The following is a 22,158-nucleotide window of genomic DNA, read 5'->3' as shown; positions in this document are numbered from 1 at the left end:
GCCACTCTGGTGGCTTAGTTCTCTGACCACAGAATGAACCTGGGCCCTTGGTAGTGATAGCGCAGAGTCTTAACCACTGGACTGTCAGGGAATTCCCTACACTTCCTTCTTTAACAATTCCATGTTCATATCTCAAAAGTGGCTGTGGCTTTTCCTTTGGCTTTTGCAGGTGTGGCCTGTATTAGTCCCACAGGAGAGACTAGCATAGACCCGGGACTGAACAGTTCGGTTGGCCAGGCCTGAAAGAAGTCAGATGTAGGCAAGGCACACTATTTTAAAATACTAGAAAGAGGACCCTGCCAGTCTGCTGCTTTCCCTCCCCCAACCCAAGACAGAGTTCAGTGTTTTTATTTTTTCTGTTTTCCCACATCACCTAAAATCTGGTTATTTTCTATTTGTCTGTCTTTCCCAACACACTGTGAACTCTACAGGCAAGGAACTGTGTCTTTAAGTCTGTTTCCCCAGGGTCTAGTACAGTATCCCAAAATATAAGTGTTCAACTCATCTTTTTAATAGAATTGATTTCTTGCTCAAAAGGAGTTCCAGGCCTGATTGACTTAGGCTCAGTCCCAAAGTTTGTAGAGGAATTGCACAGATCTGGCCCTCCCAGTGTGTATTTCTGTGTGTGTGTGTGTGTTGTGTAAATACTGTCACAGATCATGTACAACTGGAAAATCATGTGTGTTGACTTGCAACCTCCTAGGTCCCCAGGCCTCTTGCAATGAGGAAAGAGGGGATTCAAACCAGAAAACGGAAGCCCAAGAACCTTAACAAATCAAAGACACCAGCAGGTGAGAAAAAGATCTCTGTGGAATTCTATGAATAACTCAGTAGCCCTCAGAGTGAATGAGCATCCTGTATGCTCAGGTGGGCCAGCCCAGGCTGCAGAGGTGTAATGATAGCGTCGTCCATTCCCCGCCTTTCAAGACAGAATGAATAACTTAGTGCAAAAGTAACATTGCCATGGAACGTATTGGGAGCTTTTAAAGCAGGTTCAACTCTTGTCATGCCTGATTTTTGCCAGTTACAAAGATTGCAGAGGTCCAGCTAGACCGATCTTGGAGGAGAAAGGAAAATTACTCAGCCCCTCCATCTTTAGTGCTGCAGCTACTGAAGAACTCGAGTCCTTTTGGCTCGCTTTGGGCTAAATGGGGTCAAGAAACACTGGGCCCATGAGTTGTGTTCAGTTAGACTTGGATATTGATTTGTAAGCTAGTGTATAATTAACATTGTGTGTACTTTGTGCTTTACAAACCTCCTTCACAAATACTGTCTCGTAGATCCTTAAAGACCCTCACTAGACCCCATTTATGATCCCCATTTTACTAATGAGCAAGCTGAGGCTCAGACAGGGCAGTGACTTAACAAGGGTCACATAGCTGTGAATGGGTGAAACCCCTGTGGTTTCACTTAGGAAATATGGAAATTCTGTTCAATATACGTTCTGCCTCTCAATTTCTAGATTTCAAGATGAGGACTACTTGGGTCCCCTACCAAGAGCATTCCCTGCTTGACTGACATGTACACACAGCTATATTTAAAATGGATAACCAACAAGGACCCACTGTGTAGCACAGGGGACTCTGCTCAATGTCACGTGGCAGCCTGGATGTGAGGGGAGTTTGGGGGAGAATGGACACACATATACATATGATTGGGTCCCTTTGCTGTCCACCTGAAACTATCACAACATTGTTAATCAGCTAAACTCTAATACGAAATAAAAAATCTAAAAAAAGAGCACTTCCTTCTCAGTCAGTACCACTGTCAAAGATTTTACTGGAAAATGTGGCAGGGGCAGGGAAAATAAGTCAGCTGATCTGATGGGAATTTTATCTTCTAACGTAAGGCCTGACAAGTTCGGATGACTTTCCCTGTTCCACTGCTGAGAACATGACCGAAGTGCTCCTTCTCCAGGTTCCACAGTGGCTTGCCCCTGCTGGCAGTCACGTATTATTAGCACGTGCAGTGTCTCGTAGCTGGTCTTCGGCCTTTCCTCCCCCTTGCACGTTGTGTGTGTGTGTGTCCAGCACCTTCCCCTGGGAACTTCATCTCCTTACATGGTGGAGTCCTGGGGGATCAGGTGTCAGTTCAGGTGTACGATCCCCAATCCGAAACTCCAAACCCAGGGAGCTAGATTTGGCAGCAAGATGTAATCTGGACTGACACAGGCTACTTATAATCTTTATTTATCCCACGTGTGAATATTCACGTTTTGCTGGAGAACTATTAATGTATTTAATTACTGGGTGTTGTCCCAGACCCTGCCTCAGATATTCTATAATATACAGGTCTTGCCCCATTTATAATCCAAAAGTTTTGAATCCTGAGACATATGTGGCCCCAAGGATCTGGGATAAGGGGGGATGAGCCAGTCATCTGAAAAAGTTCCCTTGAAATTCTGCTGCTTCTGCTTCATCATGAGAACTGCCACCCTGCCCTGATGAAGGGCCCTGCTTCTTCTCTCCCCAGCAAGTGTAGACAGAGCCATTAGAGCTGATCTGCCCTGGCTGGCTCCAAGGGCCACCGTCCGTGTGTCCCGGGCCCTGGGCTGGGTGTGCTGACTCTGCCTTGTTCCAGGTCCCTCAGGCAGTGAGAGCCTCCCTCCCGCCACCAGTGCTTCCAGCAGCTCCAGCAGCGTGGCCACCAGCAGCAGTGAGGAGATGCGCCCCATCAAAACAGAGCCCGGGCTGTCATCCCACTATGGGCCCAGCAGCTCCCTGTCGCAGGTACTGCCCGTGGAGGAGTAGACTCTGGGTGGCCAGGCCCCCAGCAGAGGCAAGGGGCTGTCCACACAGGGGTATATTTCAGCATATCTGATCAAGCTACAGCGATTTGGATACACAGCCGTGATACACTCTGTGCCAGGCTTCCCTGGTAGCTTAATGGTAAAGAACATGCCTGCCAATGCTGAAGACGCAGGTTCGATCCCTGGGTTGGGAAGAACTCCTGGAGCAGGAAATGGCAACCCACTCCAGTACTCTTGCCTGGGAAATCCTGTGGACAGAGAAGCCTGTCGGGCTACAGTCCAGGGAGTTGCGAAGAGACACACACGACTTAGTGACTAAATGGCAACAACTGTGCCAAGGCCAGTGAAGACGGGCTGGCACACAGCATGACTGCAACCCGAATCAGACTGTGGGCTCGCTGGGGGACGTGGCGAACCCATCGCAGGCCTTGGGAGGCAGAACGGGGCTTTCTGAGCAAGTCTGTCTCCTCAATGAGGGTGGCTTGATCTTGGCGGCAGGTAGATTTCAACAGGAGGATGAGGTCCCTCCTGGCCTGTGGAAGCTGCAGCAGGCAGGGTGGGAGGCTTGGGGTTGATGAGGGGTCACAGGCAGGATGCTATTGTAATGAGAGCTGGCTGCAGGTCCAGCTTCACACGTGTCCAGAGATGGGCCAGCGGGACCCTCCTGTCCCTCTGTCAGATAAGATGGCAACCCTGCTCCTCCACCCTCTTCCCTCTGTGGCTCCCCCATTCGGGACCAGAATGCCTCCAAACTTGGTCATGGTCTCCCATTAACTGACCTCTTCTCCTCCTGTACTTGAGGTGAGCATGTCCTAATGAGCTTTGTGCTGTCAGAGTGAAGAGAATCCTGTGGGACCAGGAGAGCCAGGAGCCCCCTCTGGGCAGGGGGAAATGGCTTCTCTTTGGAAAATAGAGATTGATGGTGCTAAGATTATAGAAAATGTCTGATGCAATCATCAAAGGCATCTGAGAAACCAGAATAGTCACAGTTACCAGGTCAGTGCTCAGAAGCAGCTGGTCAGTCAGGAAGACCCGTTGCCTCTCATACCTGGGGATCAGGGGGCCAGCAGTGCGGCATGGTACCTCTCCTGCCCTTGTCTTTTGACCCTGTCCTCTGTTCCCCTTCCTGGGGTGCGAGCCAGCCTGGGCACAGCTACAGAGCAGGGCTCCCCTCTCCGGTAGGAAGGATCCCACTGATGGTATTTTATACCTTTCGCTTTCAGACGTTCTCGGTCAGTGCGATGTCTGGCCACGGGTCCTCCATCCACCCGGTCCTCTCTGCTCTGAAGCTCTCCCCGCAAGGCTACGCGTCTTCTGTCAGCCAGTCACCACAGGCCAGCTCCAAGCAGGACCCTTGGAACAGCCTGGCCTTAGCTGACAGTCACGGGGACATAATCACTGCATAATGTCACCCCTTCCCTCCTCGGATTTCTGCCCGGACTTGGGGACACGGGGGACAGCAGAGACGAGGCTCTGGGCTCCAGGGTGCCGGCCTGCTCTGTCTGGGAATGACTCCAGACAACAACTGGGAAGAAACTTGAAGTCAATGATTTGCTTAGGGGATTTTAGCGCATACCTTTTTAAGGTGGGGGACTGGAGAGCTCAGACTCTGATCAGGAGGAGCCCACTCCCTTCACTAGGAGCACACCTCAGCCCCTCCCACGGAGCTGCAGACTTTCTCATTTTTCTGCCCCATCACCCCCGACAAGAGACGAGAAGTCCTTCTCCCCTGTTTCCACCACTGCACCCAAGATGGTGGCCTTTCCACGGTGCTGCGGGCACCGGGGATCCCAGGGCAGGTAGAGCGGTCATCTGTTGTTGGACGTGTGTTGGGATCCCTCGGCCCCGCGGCCGGTCCTGCCCTCGGCCAACACTCCCCTTCGGGCTCAGTGCACCCGCATCCCTCATATTGAATCTTGACTCCAGAAACACTGCGTGTAGGGCCAGTGTTACCAGATGCTGCGTGGGGAGAGTGGCTTCCTCAAACTCGCTACCTGGCAACCTTGCCTCCCTGCAAGTTCCTTCCGCGGCTCAAATCGCTCCTTCTCTTCACCCCCGCCCCCCTCGAGGCCTCTGAAAAGAAACGCCCCTCCGCTGCTCTTGGTGATTCTGCTCGGCCTGCAGTTTGTACTAGTCCCCGAATCCTTCTTCCGCCCCATCACGCTCAGGGGGGTTCCTGAGTAAGAACAAGAAAGGTCCTGCTGCTGAAGCGAATTTGACTAGCAGTCATCTAGGACTTGAGATCCTTCTGGACAGGATGTCTGGTGGACGGCCTCCCCCAACCCGGCGGGGGCTGCGCTGCGTGGGGCCGGGTTGTTGGCCTGGAACTTGCGGATGCGCTGTGGTTCCCTGGAAACGCACCTGCTGCCTGGGCCGCGGGCCGAGTCCATCTGAGGGGCGCGCTGCCTGCACCCGCGTCCTTTCTCCAGCAGAAGGCGTCTGTCCAGGAGGCAAAAATGCTAGGGATTTTCCAATATATATTTAAACAAACACAACACAACTCATGGAAGAAAGACGACGGGTGATGAGAGAAGATACAAGGGCGCGAGGGGGCGCCTACTGCTCCCTCGGTTTGGCAATCGGCCTCCTCTCCGCGTCGCCATCTCTACTCACTATCTGTGACCCGGGGCTCGCGAAGATGCTGCGTTCCGTGCCCTGGCTGCCAGCAGAGTGTAGCTGACTGCCCTTCCTCTGTGCTACTCCACAAACACCCAGCCCCCCGCCCCGCAATCCTCCCGGAGGTAGCAGAGTTCTTTAAGCCCAGGTTCTGTTTTAATCATCATTTACATCGGCTTTCTTCTACGAAAGCCGCCCCCCACCCCTTGTATACCCTTCCCTAACCCACAAAACTGCTAACGTTGTCTTAAGGTGAAATGGCTGTAAAATCAGTATTTAACTAATAAATTTATCTGTATTCCTCTTTCCCTTCTCCTCCTCCCTCCGCGGTGTTTTCTAAGAGGTTCACTGCTGCCGGTTGCAAGGCAGACCTGAGCCACCGAGGCCCCTTTGCTGAATCACTTCTCCGTCCATTCCTTTTGGCAGTTGGCGGAGACTTCCTCTGTAGGTGCTGGGGGTTAGTGACGAGGACACGCATCCAAGCCCTGCTACTGACTAGTCTGTGACTTGACAGGTAACCTCTAGGTTTGGTTACCTAGGGCGGGTTGAACCAGCCCTTAACTGAAGTTCCTGTGGCCTTTTAGAAGTTGCCACCCCAGGAAGGGGGCTATCTTTAGAGCTGCTGGCAAACACCGGTAGCTGGAGTGTGAAGGAGAGCTGCGAGGTAGTACTCTCCAGTCCACCTTATTTTACAGTGTGTACTGGAGGGTCACGCTGAGTTGTTTGCCATCTTCTCCATTATGGTTTGATCCAAACAAGCCCCCCAAGGGTTCCATACCAGTAGGAGAGGAGGGGAAAAACCTCTCCTTTGTCCATTTTGTCTTCACTTAGGCTTATAGACTTGCTTACTTGCTTCATCTTAAAAGTGGCGTGGGGTTGAGGGGGGTGACTCCAAGGTTTGTGGAACAGAACCCAGACAGGCAAATCCGCTCCCACTCAGAACTGTTGGTAGCAGCTTCCTGCCTCTCAGATGGCTTATACCCAGTTGGTAACTGAAGGTCTTTGACCTTTCACAGCACCCACGTTATTTTTTGAGCAAATGAGGATAAAAAACTGTAATAAGCACTCGATATAAAATTGGAAAAGCCTTTAAACTGGCTATAAAATAGCCAAACCTATTCGATGCATCTACCATCCAGAAAGATGAGTAATTGATAACTCTAGCAAAGAGTAGCAAAAAAAGATTCAGAAGCAAAAATAAACCTACCAGGATTTATATTAGTCTTGGGGAAGATGTGTTTTCTGATGATGAAGTCTTAGCTGAAAACATTTTTGCCACTTCCCTTTAGGAATGGCTTTCAGAGGATGGAGATACATATATATATACCTACACACACAGAACCAGAAGATTGACCTCATTCCTTATATGGTCATAACTTGTGCTTCACCCCAGATGGTAAAATCCAGCTTTATTCATCCTCCTTGCTCACCAGACTGTGTTGATTTTTCAAATCAAATGTATCCTTGCTGCTGCTAAGTCGCTTCAGTCGTGTCTGACTCTGTGCGACCCCATAGACGGCAGCCCACCAGGCTCCCCCGTCCATGGGATTCTCCAGGCAAGAACACTGGAGTGGGTTGCCATTTCCTTCTCCAATGCATGAAAGTGGAAAGTGAAAGTGAAGTCGCTCAGTCGTGTCTGACTCTTAGCGACCCCATGGACTGCAGCCCACCAGGCTCCTCTGTCCATGGAATTTTCCAGGCAGGAGTACTGGAGTGGGGTGCCATTATCTTCTCCTAATGTATCCTTAGAAGAGGTCAATAATAATGTTAGTCTCTCAGTCGTGTCCGACTTTGCGACCCCAATGTCTGCAGCCTGCCAGGCTCCTCTGTCCATAGAATTCTCCAGGCAAGAATACCAGAGTGGGTTGCCATTCCCTTCTCCAGGGGATCTTCCCAACCTGGGTCTCCTGCATTGCAGGCAGGTTCTTTTACTATCTGAGCCACCAGGGAGGCCCCAGGAGGTCAAGAGGAGGCCAAGTTGCTACCAATCAGGATATTTGAAAGGATGCAATTCCCAGATGGTTGGAAAGTGGCTAGAGGAAGGATGGGGAGGTGGGGGTGGGAGATGGCATCCTTAGAATAAGTGTCTGCCCTAACATGGTGAGTGCAGCCCCTGGGGATGTTTGTTCAGGTTGAGACATCCCTCATGGTCCCTTTCAGGCTCACCCCTCACTATGACAAAAATTTTGAAGTGCAGATCAAATCATTTTAACACTCGGGAGCATGAGTCCTTAATATTTGACTTTTCGATACCTTTAGGGGGTAAGTAGTAGCAGATTTAGCCATGATTATGTGCTTCACCCCAGATGTTTGGCTTGGGTGACAGTAGTGAACATGAGTTTATATTCACTGAACGTGCACCAACTAGACCTGGGCTGGGGATTATTTGATGCCCCCTCTTCTAAGCCCCCAGAACCTACTAAGCCCCCAGAACACTAATGCATGAGAAATTCGGTCATTTGGCAAGCTGCTCTTGGAGTGGAGGTGATTGGTTTTCAGTTTTAAAAATCATTTTCTGACATTGGAGACTACTCTTCAGATTATATCCTTGCCTTGCTTGAAGCTGGAACACAAACAGGCCTCCATCCTTAACAACACAAATAGGTATCTTCCCAGAACCAAGGACGAGGCTCAGAGCTTCCAAGTGTAGCCCGGGAAGTGGAATCCGTGCTCCAGGGGACTCTGGGCCCTGGACACTGTTCCTTTCTTTACAGTAACTGAGCCTCTGTTCTGTAGCCTCCTGGGAGCACAGCTGTTCTGTGCCACCCTGGCTCCTGTGCGATTATCTCCCCTCCAGTAGCTGCGGCAGACCAATTTGCAAAAAGACATCAGTGACAAGGAGAACTAAATGATCCAAGCAAAGATGGCACTAAAGCATACCTAGGTTCTCAAAGTCCAGTTTTCTTTGGTTCTGTGCATGGCTAGAACACTGGCTGAAGCCTGGGAAATTGTGGGCTCAGTTGTACGGAGAGAGGGGCAACCACACACAGCTGTGCTCTGGGTTCACAGGAACAGTGGAAACAGAAAAATCCTGTAAGGTGCCTGCTGGTGCTCTTAGGCCCTGACTTAGAGGTGGTGTCAGGAGGTCTTCAGAAGGACCCAAAGAGGGAGCATCTCCAGTGAAGGCTGATAAATGAGAACCCCCATCGCCCCCCACAACACACACTCACACTGCATCCCCGAGCTGTGTGGTGACTGCCTTCTGTCCTACAGCTGTGGTGGCCCTGCTTCACCTGAGAAATAAACATGACCGCATAGGTTTTTAACCAGATGCACCTGAAGTTCAAATCACTGCCTGTGGTTTCAGTTTCCAAATCACTGAATCTCTGACAGCAAGGAGTTCATCCAGATGAAGTTCAATACTAGTAAATGATACCAGTGAACAATACAAATAGACCCCTCTTACAACAAAGATATTGTAGTCTCTTGTGCTGCTTCTCTTTTAAGATAGGTTTAGTCTCCGCCAAAAAAGATTTAGTCCAATGAAATGGGTTGTAATTAGAGATGTGAAACATTTAGATTTTTCGTTCCCCTGTCCTTTTCCAACTTATGAAAATTTTTTTAAAAAATGAAAATTTCATTACTTCTAGGGTTCTTGATTATCTAAGACTTTAGGGCTGGGATGCGGGACAAAAACGGTAAGACTGAAATAACAGAATCCTAAATAGGGTTGTTCTCTGCCGAACAAAGCAATGAGTGATGCCAGCTAAGGCGCTTTAGAATGTAAAGTTGTCGCTTCATTATTCAAAGAATCCCCAGACTTCGCTGTAGGGATGTGTCCTGGAAACACTTTCAGGAAGTCTTCTGGTCCAGCCCCTCTCAGTGACATCCTTGCAGAATTCCTTAATGTGGCTTCCATCCTGACCACAGCTAGTTTCCCCATTCCAGCCTACCCCTGCAATAGTGCCCATGTTTGGAAATTATTTTGCCTGCATAGTTATTGGGCTTCTCCTCACTTTAGATTAAAACCATAACCACATATAAATTACACTTCAATTTTTAAAGAACAAAAAGCGTAACTGCTCACCTCTGCTGACAAGTACTACCAGATCACACAAGGATAAGTGTGAGGAATTCCTGGTAGCCCCTTCCTTACAGGAGGATTTGAGTCTGGGGTCTGTGGGAGTATAGGGGAGTTACAAGACACAAGCTGCTAAAGATTAGGGGCAGTATAGCTAAGGTTTCCTTCGAGTAGCTGGTTGCTGCTGCAGCTGCTAAGTCACTTCAGTCGTGTCCGACTCTTAGCGACCCCATGGACTGCAGCCTACCAGGCTCCTCCCATGGGATTTTCCAGGCAAGAGTACTGGAGTGGGTTGCCATTGCCTTCACCCACCAGTAGCTGGTTGCTGCTGCTGCTGCTGCTAAGTCGCTTCAGTCGCGTCCGACTCTGTGAGACCCCATAGACGGCAGCCCACCAGGCTCCCCGTCCTTGGGATTCTCCAGGCAAGAACACTGGAGTGGATTGCCATTTCCTTCTTCAATGCATGAAAGCGAAAAGTGAAAGTGAAGTCGCTCAGTCGTGTCTGACTCTTCGAGACCCCATAGACTGCAGCCTACCAGGCTCTTCCGTCCATGGGATTTTCCAGGCAAGAGTATTGGAGTGGGGTGCCATTGCCTTCTCCGCAGTAGCTGGTTAGGGAGAGTCAAATGGAAGGGAAACAACCCAGCTAGAAAGAAGAATACCCGGATTGGGAGACCATGCCTGATGCACTTAAAGATCATGAGGGGATCTTAGAGATCATTTGGTGCAAACCTTTTTGTCCCACCATCATCAAAACAACAACAACAACAACTCCCCCAAGGTCACAGAGCCCCATAAAGAGGGGTGCTTCCTGAGCATCTACTCTAACTAGGCATAAAGGTTGTCAGATACCGCCCTTGCAGTTAACACACTCACCATGTGAGGGCGCCAGCGTTCTCTCTCTTATGGCCTCCAGAATGCAACAGCGTGATTTTCGAACATTCCATCTGAGACTAGCCCAGAAATTCGACTTAAAAAAGTACCTGCCACTTATTGAGCACTCCTGCACGTCAGACACGCTAGCAGCTGTATATACTTATTCAAGTTTTCCGAAATCCTTATAAGCACGTTTTACACATGAAGAAGACAGACATGGACTTTCTTAACATCTTTTTTTTAATATGGACCATTTAAAAACTCTCTACTGAATTTGTTACAATATATTGTTTCTGTTTTATGTTATGGCTTTTTGGCTGCAAGGCATGTGGGATTTTAGCTCCCTGAGCAGGGATCGAACCCGCACCCCATAAGTTGGGAGATGAAGTCCTAACCACTGAACGGCCAGCCTTGGAATTCCTAGCCCAAGGATTTTAAGTAGCTTGCTTAGTACAGAACTAGTACAGGCAGAACCAGGATTCAAATCTGACTCCAGAATCTTGAACATTTATTAAAGCCCACCCCCGCCACTCCCAAAGAGTGGAAACCTAAGACCTGGAAACCCCGCACAACCTGGGTCTAGGTACCACTCCAAGCTGAAGTCTTTCAACTTCTCTTCAGCTAGAACCACTGGGGAATACGGCTCACTATCGACAGTCACAAGTCCAAAGAAGGGGACAACTGGAAGAGATCCCTGCCCGGAGCCTCACTTTCCGCCCTCCAAGTTCCCCAGGTGCCCCTGGAGACACATGAAACCTCCGCGATGCGGTTCAGGACCCCCAGCTCGTTCACTGCACCTGTTAGGACTGAGGAGCCCGGAACCCCTACCGCCCCAGGCATGAGCCCCGCCTCCAACGCTCAGCAGGGGGCGGAGCCCCGAGCGACCCCACCCTCGAGGGAGGAGCCTCGCCCTACGCGTCCTGGTCCCCAACCTCGCATCTGCCTCTCCACGAGGCTCCGTGCGGGCCTTTGGGGTCCCGGACGGGCCCAGAGCAGGTGAGTCCAGCCGCGAGCCCCACCAGCGGCGTCGCACGACCTGCGCGGGTGAGGACTGGAAGTCGCGTCCTCGGCGGTAGCGACCTCCCCACCCCGAGTTGGAAATGCAGGGCTTTTCCCCAGCTTTACCCTCATCACCTGTTAGCCGCATGAAAACTCAGTTACCGAACATTTTAGAAGCATCCCTCATGAAAACCCGTACCCCGGGTCGAATTTTTCTTTCTTTTCGGCTGTTTACCACTTTTTAACCTACCGCCCCACCCCCCACCACCCCACCACCCCCAGTGGAGTGCAGTGACCGTCTGCTCCGTCTTTGCACCCGCCTCTCCCGCACAGCACCCGGAGGCGGCGTTGGGAAAAGCAGCCATTTTAGACTTCTGGGGAGTGGGGGAGGGGTGGGGATGGTGGGGGGGCGTCGATCTGCAGAGGAAAGGGGACGCCGGCGACGCCCCCTCCCCTCCTCCTTTCTTTGTGGTCCGCAAGCCAGCCCCTTAGCCAGCGTCGCGCGGTTCACCGTTCGGGGGAGGGGCTCGAGGGTGGGTGGGGTGTCCCCTTGGAACCGGTGTCCCTTTGGCTTCTTGCCTCTTAAGGCTGTAACTGAGCCCAGCTTTCCATCTCCGTAAGTAAACCTAAAAAACACATGCCCTTGTGTCGAAAGATCTTAAGGATCAGATGCATTTCAGACGGGAGCTTTTCCAGAAGCTTCCTCTGTTGGAGAGGACCAGGGCGCAGAGCTGGCAGAAGTTCAGGTCGACTTAACTGTGGCCGGTCTCCCTGCAGCCGCGCAGTTTTGTCAGGATACTCTGTCGAGTGTCTTGAAGGTCTGATTAGGGGCAACCACATTACATTTTAGTGAGTCTAAAGCGCCATCAAAGTAAAAATACATATTAATGTTATGGAATGTGGTGCTAATTAAACAGTGAGAAAACATGGATTGTAAGAGCCACACCCATTTCTGAGATTTTTAAATTATTTTCAGAGTTACTGAAATGCAGTAGCTACCACCATGCCAGGAAGCTGCTTAGTTCCTTGTGTTTTCATCATCATTTGCAGGCCTGTGCAGTTGAGGAAGCTGGTGGATAAGTAGTATAAGAGTGGGGGGGATGCCTTCAGTGTCTTAGAAGCTGGGGTGCTGAGCACTTAGACTCAAACATATGAATGCCCCCCCACAAGACCCCAGTGGAGTGTGATGATTTGGGGCAGGAAGAGATGGGGGTGCCAGGTGACCTACATCAGGGTTAAAATGAAACCCCAGCTGTTTCTCAGTTACCAGGGCTAATTTTCTCTAGTTAAGCTGGATGTGGATCTGACATGACATGACCCCGTGACTTGTCACGGTCCTGAGCGCTGCGTGGTTGTCACATATACAGTGCTCCTGCTAGCAGGATGGTCCGGGCATGCTGAATCGGCATCTGTGTCTGTGTCCCTTACAGCTTTCTCTGTCCCAGCCATCTCTCCACTGAAAGAGGGGAGACAAAGCACCAGCAGTGGGCTGAGATGATTTGGGAAGGCAGACAGAGGAGGACAGAGAAAGCATGGAGATGAGCTAGGGCCGCAGTCCAGGAAAAAAGTTGACAAGGGCTGGCTCCTGTTCAGGCTGCAGGGTCAAAGCGGAGGACGCTTGTGGTGTGGTGCCTGGCATGTTGTTGGTGCTGCCTGGAGAAAGGTGAGGGTCTGGATGAGGCAACCCTCCTTGGGAAACTGGCTTATACCCTGCTGCAGCTGGACTTACTTTTTAAAAATTTTGGGGGGACATTTTATTTATTTTTATTTTTTGGCTATGCTGGGTCCTTGCTCTGCATGGGCTTTCTCTATTTGCAGTGAGCCGGAGCTTCTCTTGTTACAGAGCACAGGCTCTAGGCACTTGTACATTAGTAGTTGCAACTCTCGGCTCAGTAGTTGTAATTCACGGGATTCACATATGCTCTGTGGCATATAGGATCCTCCCAGACCAGGGATCGAACCCATGTCCCCTGCATTGGCAGGGGGATTCTTATCCACTCCACCACCAGGGAATTCCTGGGGTTTCTCTTTGATCTGACCACCTCCCTCCCCAACCACATTCCCTTTTTGGCTGTATATGCTCTTAAAGTTGATGGCAAAAACGTGGCTACTTGAAAGTTTGGAACCCACCGGAAATGCTGGAGAAACCAGCTAAGTCAGCAGCCTCTTTCCTCGTTTCTGCCTGCAGGGATGCCAGAGGGGCCGTCTGTGAGGAAGTTTCACCATCTGGTTTCTCCCTTTGTGGGGCAGCAGGTGGTCAAGACAGGAGGCAGCAGCAAGAAGCTAAACCCCACAAGTTTCCAGTCCCTCTGGCTGCAGGACAGCCAGGTGAGTTCACTGTCTTCCAGCAGGTTCGTTCCATACCTCACCCCGGTGGGCCAGCTCCATCAACACAGCCTGTCCTTCCCCTCAGTTTCTGTTAAGACTTTCCATGCAGTTATTTCCTTTTTCCTGAGGGTAGCCACACTGGGACTCCATGCAACTCCTCCGCTGACGTTTCTCAGCCTCAGGTCAGTGGCACAGTGGCCCATGGAACTGTGCGTGAGCTGGATATTCATGTTCATGGTCTGAAGTGATTCTGGTGACTCTAGCTGAGTCCACTGTGCACTTTTGGTTGGAAACAGTATTTAATTCTCTGGGGCCAGCAAGGAGGTGAGGAAAGAGCATAGCCTTTAAAAAAAATTTTTTTTAATTTACTTTTTAATTGGTGGAGAATTGAGCATAGCCTTTGTTCTGGGTTTCAGCCTGGCTCATCTTTGCCCTCAGCATCAGTCGGTATTCCCTTAAGGGCTCACGTGGCTACTTGCCAATCTGATTTCATGCCTCCCCCTCTGGCCTGCAGCTCACCCTGCCTTAGATCTCTCCCCAATCATGCTGAACTATTTGGAGCTCCTCTCACAGCCCTTCTTGCTTATGGTTTGACATGCTGATCTTCCTTTTTCTCCCTACTCCACCCCCATTCCTGTACCTTCATGTTACCACGGTAATTCCTAGTCTCCTTTGGATTCAGCCTTGCCATCACATCCTTTGAGAAGCCTGTTCTGCCTGCGCTGGGTCGGGGGAGAGACCCTGATGCGCTTCCAGGGTACTTTATATGTCCTCCTGTTGGCCCCTCATTCCTAAATTTGTCCTGTCTTTTGATTGCAGGAGACAAATAAACAGGACAGGGGCTGTGACCTCAGCATTATTGTATTCCTAGCACTTAACTGAGTGTCCGGTACTTAGGAGACTTACAGTAATTGGTGGTAGAGAAACTTATGAGCTCTGCTGCTTCTTAGCTGTGTGCTCCTAAACAAGGTACTCAACGTCTCAGCTCAGGTGTCTGCTTGAGTTGTAAAATGGGGTAAACCACCTACCAGTTAAAATTGAACTAAGTAGACTTTATGCCTGGCACATAATAGGCACTCAGTAAATACTAGTTCTCTATCTTCCACCTTGCCCTTCTATCTCTCTTTCCTTTCTCTCTCTCTGTCTCACACATACATCCCAGTCTATAAAACCTCAGAACTGAAAGATGTTTGTAAGAGGTCTGCTAGACCTTCACATGTTTTCTGCATTTGAAGGAGGGGCTCAAGGAAGGGAGAGTGGTTAGCCCAAGCTGACATAGGCTGGCAAGGGGCAGAGACTGGAGCCCAAGCCCTCTAACCTCCAGGTCTGCACGAGAGTACCTGTACTCTTTGTCCACACTGTCCTGCAAAGTTTGCAGGACACGACTACTGTCCCTTTGTCTCTGGATCCCAGAGGCCTGCATCTTAGCATCTGCTGTCACAGAGCTGGCTCGTAGAAAATAATTTTTCATAACAGACTCAGAAGACTGGCTAATCCATTAAAAAATCGGAAGCATTTCCTCTTGGGCATTCTAGAGTGGCCCTGCATCCAGCGTGCATCTCTTTCATTGCTGATACGATTGTTCCACTTGCTACTAATCATTTTGAAAACTGTATACTAAGTGCTCATATGACTGGAACAAAAGGCAAGTCCCGAATACTCAAGTTGGGAAAGCTTCGTAGAAGAGGCAGAAGGGGAGACGTTTATATTAGGATAAATGGCTGGATGCACCTCTTCCAGTCTTCCCCTTTCTAGGTCTAAAAGGCTCAGTCTTTGTGGACTGCAGTAACAGAACATGTCACACCAGGTGGCTTATAGCAACAAAAATTTATTTCTCACAGTCTGGAGCATGGGAAGTCCAAGGTCAAGGTGCCAGCAGATTCAGTGTCTAGTGAGGATCAACTTCCTGGTTTGTAGACAGGTGTCTTCTTGCTGTGTCCTCATGTGGAGGAAGAGGTGGGGGAGCCCTCTGCAGTCTCTTTTATAAAGGCACTAGTCCGATGTATGAGGGCTCTATCCCCATGACCTGATCACCTCCTGGAGGCCCCACCTCTAGACACCATCATATTGAGGGTAGATTTCAACATATGAATTTTGGGAAGACACAAATAATTCTATACCAAGCCTTAGATCATGTTCATCTTTTTCTAGGTCCATGGAAAGAAATTATTCCTTAGATTTGATCCAGATGAAGAAGCTGTGTCCCTGGGCAATTCCCCACTGTCAGAGCCTCTACGAGAAGGAGAGCAGAAGGACAAAGCCAGGCACCACCAAGAAGCCTCTGACCCGTCCTCCTGGTCCCCGGGAGGAGACAGTGCTGTCCCCAGTGGAGACGATGGTCTGCAGTGTTTGGGGGGAGACACCCTTGCAGGAGGTGCTGAGAGGTGGCTGCAGGTCAGCTTTGGTTTGTTTGGCAGCATTCGGGTGAACGAGTTCTCCAGAGCGAAGAAGGCAAACAAGAGGGGTGACTGGAGGGACCCTGTTCCCAGGTGAGGCGTGGTCGAGTAGGCCATGGGCTGGGACTGCGGCTGTGCAGGGTCTCCGGGCTTTGCCTGGGCCAGGCTCTCCACCTGCCCTCTGGCAGCCCACTTCTAGGAGAGAGAACCCACTTCCCTGGCCACCGTGATGGCAGGGAGACTGTGGTCTACGCCAGGGGAGGGACAGGAACCACCTGGCGGCTTGGAGAGCAGGGATAATTTTCCCAACGAACATGGCCCGAGTTATATCTACTTTCTTTGAGTGTTTGGGGTCATTGTTTTTAAGTTTTTTATTGGATTATGATCAGGACAATAGCCTGTACATTTTCTACTTTTGGCATCAAAGTTTGCAGCCAAACACATAATTGATCTTTGCTTACATTTTATACACATAAATGAAGATAAAATGTTCATTAAAAGTAAAACATTCTGATAAAAACCAACCAAACAAAAAAAGTAAAACACTCTGTAAATGTTAAGAACAGGTAGTTGTTTTGATCACTCAGATTTTCTCCATTCTTGCTTATTTTTTGCTTATTTAATATGCCAAGCTCGGGAAGAGGAGCATTGAAATCCCCCACAGTAGTTGTGTTTTTATAGGTTCTCTTTGTCTTTCTTGGAGAAGGAAACGGCAACCCACTCCAGGATTCATGCCTGGAAAATCCCATGGACCGAGGAGCCTGGTGGGCTACAATCCATGGGGTCGCAAAGAGTCGGACACGACTGAGCGACTTGTATGTGTGTGTGTGTGTGTCTTTCTAAGCACTTTAGGGGCTTTGTTTTGCTGCCCTGGGTCGCGGGCATCAGGGTCCCTGACTCTCACAGTTTCTTTATAGCTTCATTATTAAATAATCCTGTGCCTTCTGACTGCCTTTGGCCCTAATTCGGTTTCTTTTGACATTAACAGTGCTGTTCCATGTTTGGTTGGCTCACTCCCCGTACTTTTTTTCCACTTGTTTATGGGTTCATTTTTTTCCACTTATTTTAGGTAAGTTTGTTATCAACAGTGAATAGCAGGCTTTTGTATCTCTTTAAACTCAAACTGAAACTCCTTGTTTTGAAATTGGGTAACTAGGCTATTTGGATTTTCTTTCATCTGCAGTCTTACTGTCCCTTGTTTTCTTCTGTTGGATTTATCAGGATTTATCACGTTTCTTTTCTTCCCCCTCTTTTTTTAAACCCCTGTTAATTGGGAAGTACTGCTATTCATCTTCATCCTATTGGTGGTAATCTTATCTTTAAATGATACCTGTTGTTTTTCCCCCCTGGGTTAATAACTATCAATTTTTTGATAGCTTTACATTAATAATCTTCTCCCTTATTATGAACACTGGTGTTTCACTCACTCTCCTGCCACCCCTCCCTCCAAGTTGAGACTTTTAAAATATTACTATTTCTACTTCTATACTTTTCTGTCACTTGTACCCCATCTTCTGTGTCTGCTGAGCTAGTTTAGAATTTTAGTTCCAGATGGCTAATTAACTAAATTGTTAGTTATGTATAATTAAATTCAGTGATATTAAAAACATACGAGGGGTGTCCTTTGTTAGGCGCCTCCTTCCCTCACACTTGGTTTACATTCTCAGGTGCTCTGCCATGACTGTAGACCTCAGATCGTGCAGTAGATGTTACAGGGTCCTGTGCTGATATCCTCACCCATCCTTTCCATCTTCCTCCACCTTGAATCCTGCTGATTTCATTTCCATTTGGGATGTATTTTTCCTTGAGTAATCACCTCAAATACCATGCACAGGTGTTTTTCTGAGTCCTGTTCCTCTCAAATTGTCCCTTAACTTTCACATAAAGATGCGTGAGTCTTGGCGTCCAGCTGCAGCCTGAGTCTCTCCCCTCACAGAGTGACCCACTGTTGCTTATCGGGGTTCATGGAGGTTTCTTCTCTGTGTCTGCAATTCAGGAAGCCCAGGGGAATGAGTGTGATCTTGCCCAGGATGGGAGAGGGGCCTCCTTAGCATCGGCTCTGCCCTCCTTCCTAACAAGCCCTGCTTTGGGCCGTAGCCACACCTCCTGAACTTGAGACTCTTCTGTATGTCCCAAGTTGTCTTCTATGTATTGTTTTGATCAGGAAAAAGGAGAATATATATTTTTTCTTCTAATTACTCCATTTGGCTGTGAGAGTTTGACAGTTGTGGCAGAGCCATCCCTTTTGTCCTCTGGGACCTGAGCTTCTCCAGGTTTGTCCTGCGTGGAGTGGGAGCCGTGTGTGCACGCAGGACCAGATGCTGCTGGCATCACCCTGTGGACTGTGGCCTCTCCTCTCTTCCCAGGCTGGTCCTACATTTCAGCGGGAGTGGCTTCCTGGCCTTCTATAACTGTCAGATGACATGGCGCTTCTCTTCCCCTGTGGTCAGTCCCACCTCTGACATCTTGTCAGAAAAGTTTCACTGAGGACAGGCCCTGGAGGCTCTGGGCCGGGAGCAGCCCATCTGCTACACGCTGTTGGACCAGCGATACTTCTCAGGCTTAGGTACGGCTGATGGCAGAGGGTGGTCCCCCGATAGACCTAGTGAGAAAGTCCCTTGTCCGGGAGGTGGGACACTGGGACCCACCACAGCTCTCAGGGCTCCTTGGCTCTACTTCCCTCTTTTTTTTTTTTTTTGCCTTGTGGCATGTGGGGTCTTAGTTGTCTGACCAGGGATTGAACCCATGCCCCCTGCATTGGAAGTGCAGCATCTTAACCACTGGACCACCACAGAAAGTCCCTTCCCTGTTTTTTAAAATGAGGGAGTTATCAGGCTTTTCTGACTTCTCTCCTACCCTGATTATATTGTTAGTCATAGTTGGCCTGACAGCCTCCTGGAGCATGACCTTCTAGAGAGCAGGGGTCACATCCCTCCATCCTTTTTTTTTAAATTTATTTTTAAATTGTCGTATATAGTAGGATCTGGAGAAGGCAATGGCAACCCACTCCAGTACTCTTGCCTGGAAAATCCCATGGACGGAGGAGCCTGGTAGGCTTCAGTCCATGGGGTCGTGAAGAGTCGGACACAACTGAGCGACTTTCACTTTTCACTTTCATGCACTGGAGAAGGAAATGGCAACCCACTCCAGTGTTCTTGCCTGGAGAATCCCAGGGATGGCAGAGCCTGGTGGGCTGCCATCTATGGGGTCACACAGAGTCGGACACGACTTAAGTGACTTAGCAGCATATAGTAGGATCATGACAGTTCCTGCACCCAGAGGAGCACAGGCTTCTAGGAGCAGCATTTAGGGTAATTTAGCAAGAGAAATGAAGGCAATGGCACCCCACTCCAGTACTCTTGCCTGGGAAATCCCATGGATGGAGGAGCCTGGTAGGCTACAGTCCATGGGGTCGCTTAGAGTCGGACACGACTGAACAACTTCACTTTCACTTTTCACTTTCATGCATTGGAGAAGGAAATGGCAACCCACTCCAGTGTTCTTGCCTGGAGAATCCCAGGGACAGAGGAGCCTGGTGGGCTTCCGTCTATGCGGTCGCACAGGGTCGGACATGACTGATGCGACTTAGCAGCAGCAGCAGCAGCAGCAAGAGAAATACTCTATAAACTAGCTGCTATTGTGGACAGTAATCATAACAGCTGACGTTTTTCAGGTGACTGACTCCGCCTTGCCAGGCACACAGTTCCATCCTTACTGCTCTTCTGCAGGATGGCCACTTACCAGTTTTTCCTTCATTCAGATGAAAAAATTGAAGCAAAAGACCCTTTGCTCTAAGAGCACAGCTGAGATATGAACCAGGTAGTCCACTGGTGAATTAGAAATTTTGTCTGACTGTGAAGTGCTTGGAAAGAGCAGTCTTTTCACCCATCCATCACTCCACGAATGCTAAACGTCTGCCTGCCACTAAGCCCACTGTCTCTCCTGGAGGAGAGTGTTAATAACCCAGCAGACTTGGACTCAACTTCCTGGAACTTAAGATAGACTGTGATAAATGCCTAGTGGAGGTTAAAGAAAATGCACTGTTGGGACATTTTGAAGAAACTTACTGATTTTGAAAGGAGAGGTCAAAGTTGACGTCACAGCAGATGAGACAGGAGTAGAAAAAAATAAAATAACACCTTCTAATCAAACCAATATTATAAAGCAATCATCAATTAAAAATAAGTAAATATTTTAAAAAATTAAAATGTAAAAAATAACACCTTCTGAACACTTTCTATATTTCAGGCATTAAGCTTGACATTTTAAATAATAATAGCAGCTAGTATTTATTATCAGAGAAGGCAATGGCACCCCACTCCAGTACTCTTGCCTAGAAAATCCCATGGACGGAGGAGCCTGGTAGGCTGCAGTCCATGGGGTCGCTAGGAGTCAGACACGACTGAGCGACTTCACTTTCACTTTTCACTTTCATGCATTGGAGAAGGAAATGGCAGCCCACTCCAGTGTTCTTGCCTGAAGAATCCCAGGGATGGGGGAGCCTGGTGGGCTGCCGTCTATGAGGTCGCACAGAGTCGGACATGACTGAAGAGACGCAGCAGCAGCAGCGGCAGTATTTATTATTACTCTCTACATACCAGCATAGTGCTCAGCATTTGTATGTATGTGTGAGAATTCTCATTTTCCGCCCACGAAAACCGGGTAACCCACCCCCATTTTAGAGAGAAGGAGACAGAAGCTGAAGGAAGGCAGGAAACTCTATAGGGTCAGGTAGCTGGGTCTGGTTGGGCCAGGATTCACAGCCAGGCACTCAGATCCAAGCCTCTTTTGTTAATCTCTTTGCTATAACTTGGGCCATGTGTGAGTTTTATGTCATTTCATCTTTACAACCACCTCTGGGGTGTGTGCATACTAAGTCACCTCAGTTGTGTCCAACTCTTTGCAACTCTATGGACTGTAATCCACCAGATGGGTAAGTGTTAGGAAATCCTTCGCAGATGGTGTGACTGACTCAGTGCAGTGACTCCCTTGAGAGCCCCAAGGACGCGTGGTTCCTCCTGAGGTGCTCCCTACGCTAGCTTTGCTCTGTTTTATTAATTTTGTGGCCAGCTTTTCTTATGGACGTTTCCTTTTGCCTTCCCTCGTCCCCTCCCCACCTTCTTCCAGGGAACATCATTAAGAATGAGGCCCTGTTCAGAGCCGGGATCCACCCGCTTTCTCCAGGCTCCCTCCTGGGTCTTCCACGCCTCGAGGCCCTGGTGGACCATGTGGTGGCCTTCAGTGCAGACTGGCTGCAGGGCAAATTCCAGGGCACACGGCAGCACACGCAGATCTACCAGAAGGAGCAGTGCCCTGCCGGGCACCAGGTGGTCAGAGAGTCCCTGGGGCCGCCGGGGGGCTTCCAGAGGCTCACGTGGTGGTGCCCCCAGTGCCAGCCCAGGTTGTCAGCAGATGAGCCCAAGCAGCTGCAGCCCTCCTAGAGCGTCCAGCCTCCTCCTATATGGAGCTTTGCCCTGAAGGGACTGTGATGCCTGAGTATTGCAGACAGAGCTGTGGGCAGAGATTGGGACTGGGCACAGGAATTGGGTGGTTGGGATGCTAGGACTGTTGATGTCCATCTCACTGGAGTTCGGTCTAGGGCGGTTTTCACAAAGTTTGATTTTGTTCTCTGCTAGTTTTGGTTAATTCTTCCTATCTGATCCCCATTGTGAAAGATGAGACAAGTCACAATGGCACTTTAGGGAAGACCTCCCGAAATGACAGTGTGGCAGAGCAAGTGAGAGCCAGTGGGAGACAGCCAGGCCCAGCTCTGCTTTGCAGATGTTTTATTTGGTTTGGTTTTGGTTTTAAAACACTGGCTGGAGTTAAGATCCTCCATTTGAGAACCAGAAAAAGGGAATTATCATCCTTCTTTTTTCCTCAAGAGGGATCCAGGGCTGAGGGGGAAGTAACAGGAGAGTAGTGCTCGAATTTAGCCTCCCGATTGGACCCTTCCCGTGGGACAGAGACACCAGGAGGAGGAGGAGAGACAGGATCAGGGAGCTGGCCATGTTCCTGGTGTGTCCAATGGGTTATAGAAACAAAAACAAAACCTTGTTTCCTCCTCAAGGTGATGTATTTGTGACTACTGACAAGCTCACCAGTACAGGGATCAAAGTTGTTAGCGAAACCTCGAAGAAACCAGGACATGGAAATAAAGCTGTTCATTACTT

At 49.4% G+C, this 22,158-nt stretch overlaps 2 protein-coding genes across 5 annotated transcripts in view; both read left to right on the top strand.

Annotated features, from left to right (window-relative positions):
* The window catches only part of GATA4 (GATA binding protein 4), a 79,181-nt gene extending 73,510 nt beyond the window's left edge, over nt 1–5,671 (top strand). For all 4 annotated transcript variants that reach the window (XM_086414735.1, XM_086414733.1, XM_086414734.1 and 1 more), the window contains exons 5-7: nt 704–791; nt 2,581–2,729; nt 3,973–5,671. In XM_086414735.1, coding sequence (XP_086270861.1) covers nt 704–791; nt 2,581–2,729; nt 3,973–4,155 — 420 coding nt within the window. In that variant the 3' untranslated portion in view covers nt 4,156–5,671. The remainder of the gene's footprint in view (nt 1–703; nt 792–2,580; nt 2,730–3,972) is intronic.
* Nucleotides 5,672–11,132: 5,461 nt separating this feature from the next.
* Nucleotides 11,133–22,158, top strand: NEIL2 (nei like DNA glycosylase 2). Its single transcript, XM_086414740.1, is given in 5 exon segments — nt 11,133–11,258; nt 13,450–13,589; nt 15,741–16,078; nt 18,352–18,551; nt 21,113–22,158. Coding segments are annotated over 4 exon segments (990 nt in total). The 5' UTR covers nt 11,133–11,258; nt 13,450–13,451; the 3' UTR covers nt 21,427–22,158.

Source organism: Bos grunniens, chromosome 8 (genome assembly GCF_055505025.1).
Source record: "Bos grunniens cultivar Pamir isolate PY7600 chromosome 8, Bosgru_T2T1.0, whole genome shotgun sequence".
NCBI lineage: Eukaryota > Metazoa > Chordata > Mammalia > Artiodactyla > Bovidae > Bos > Bos grunniens.
Note: the sequence above shows the minus strand (reverse complement) of the source record. Positions and strands in the feature narration are given on the sequence as shown.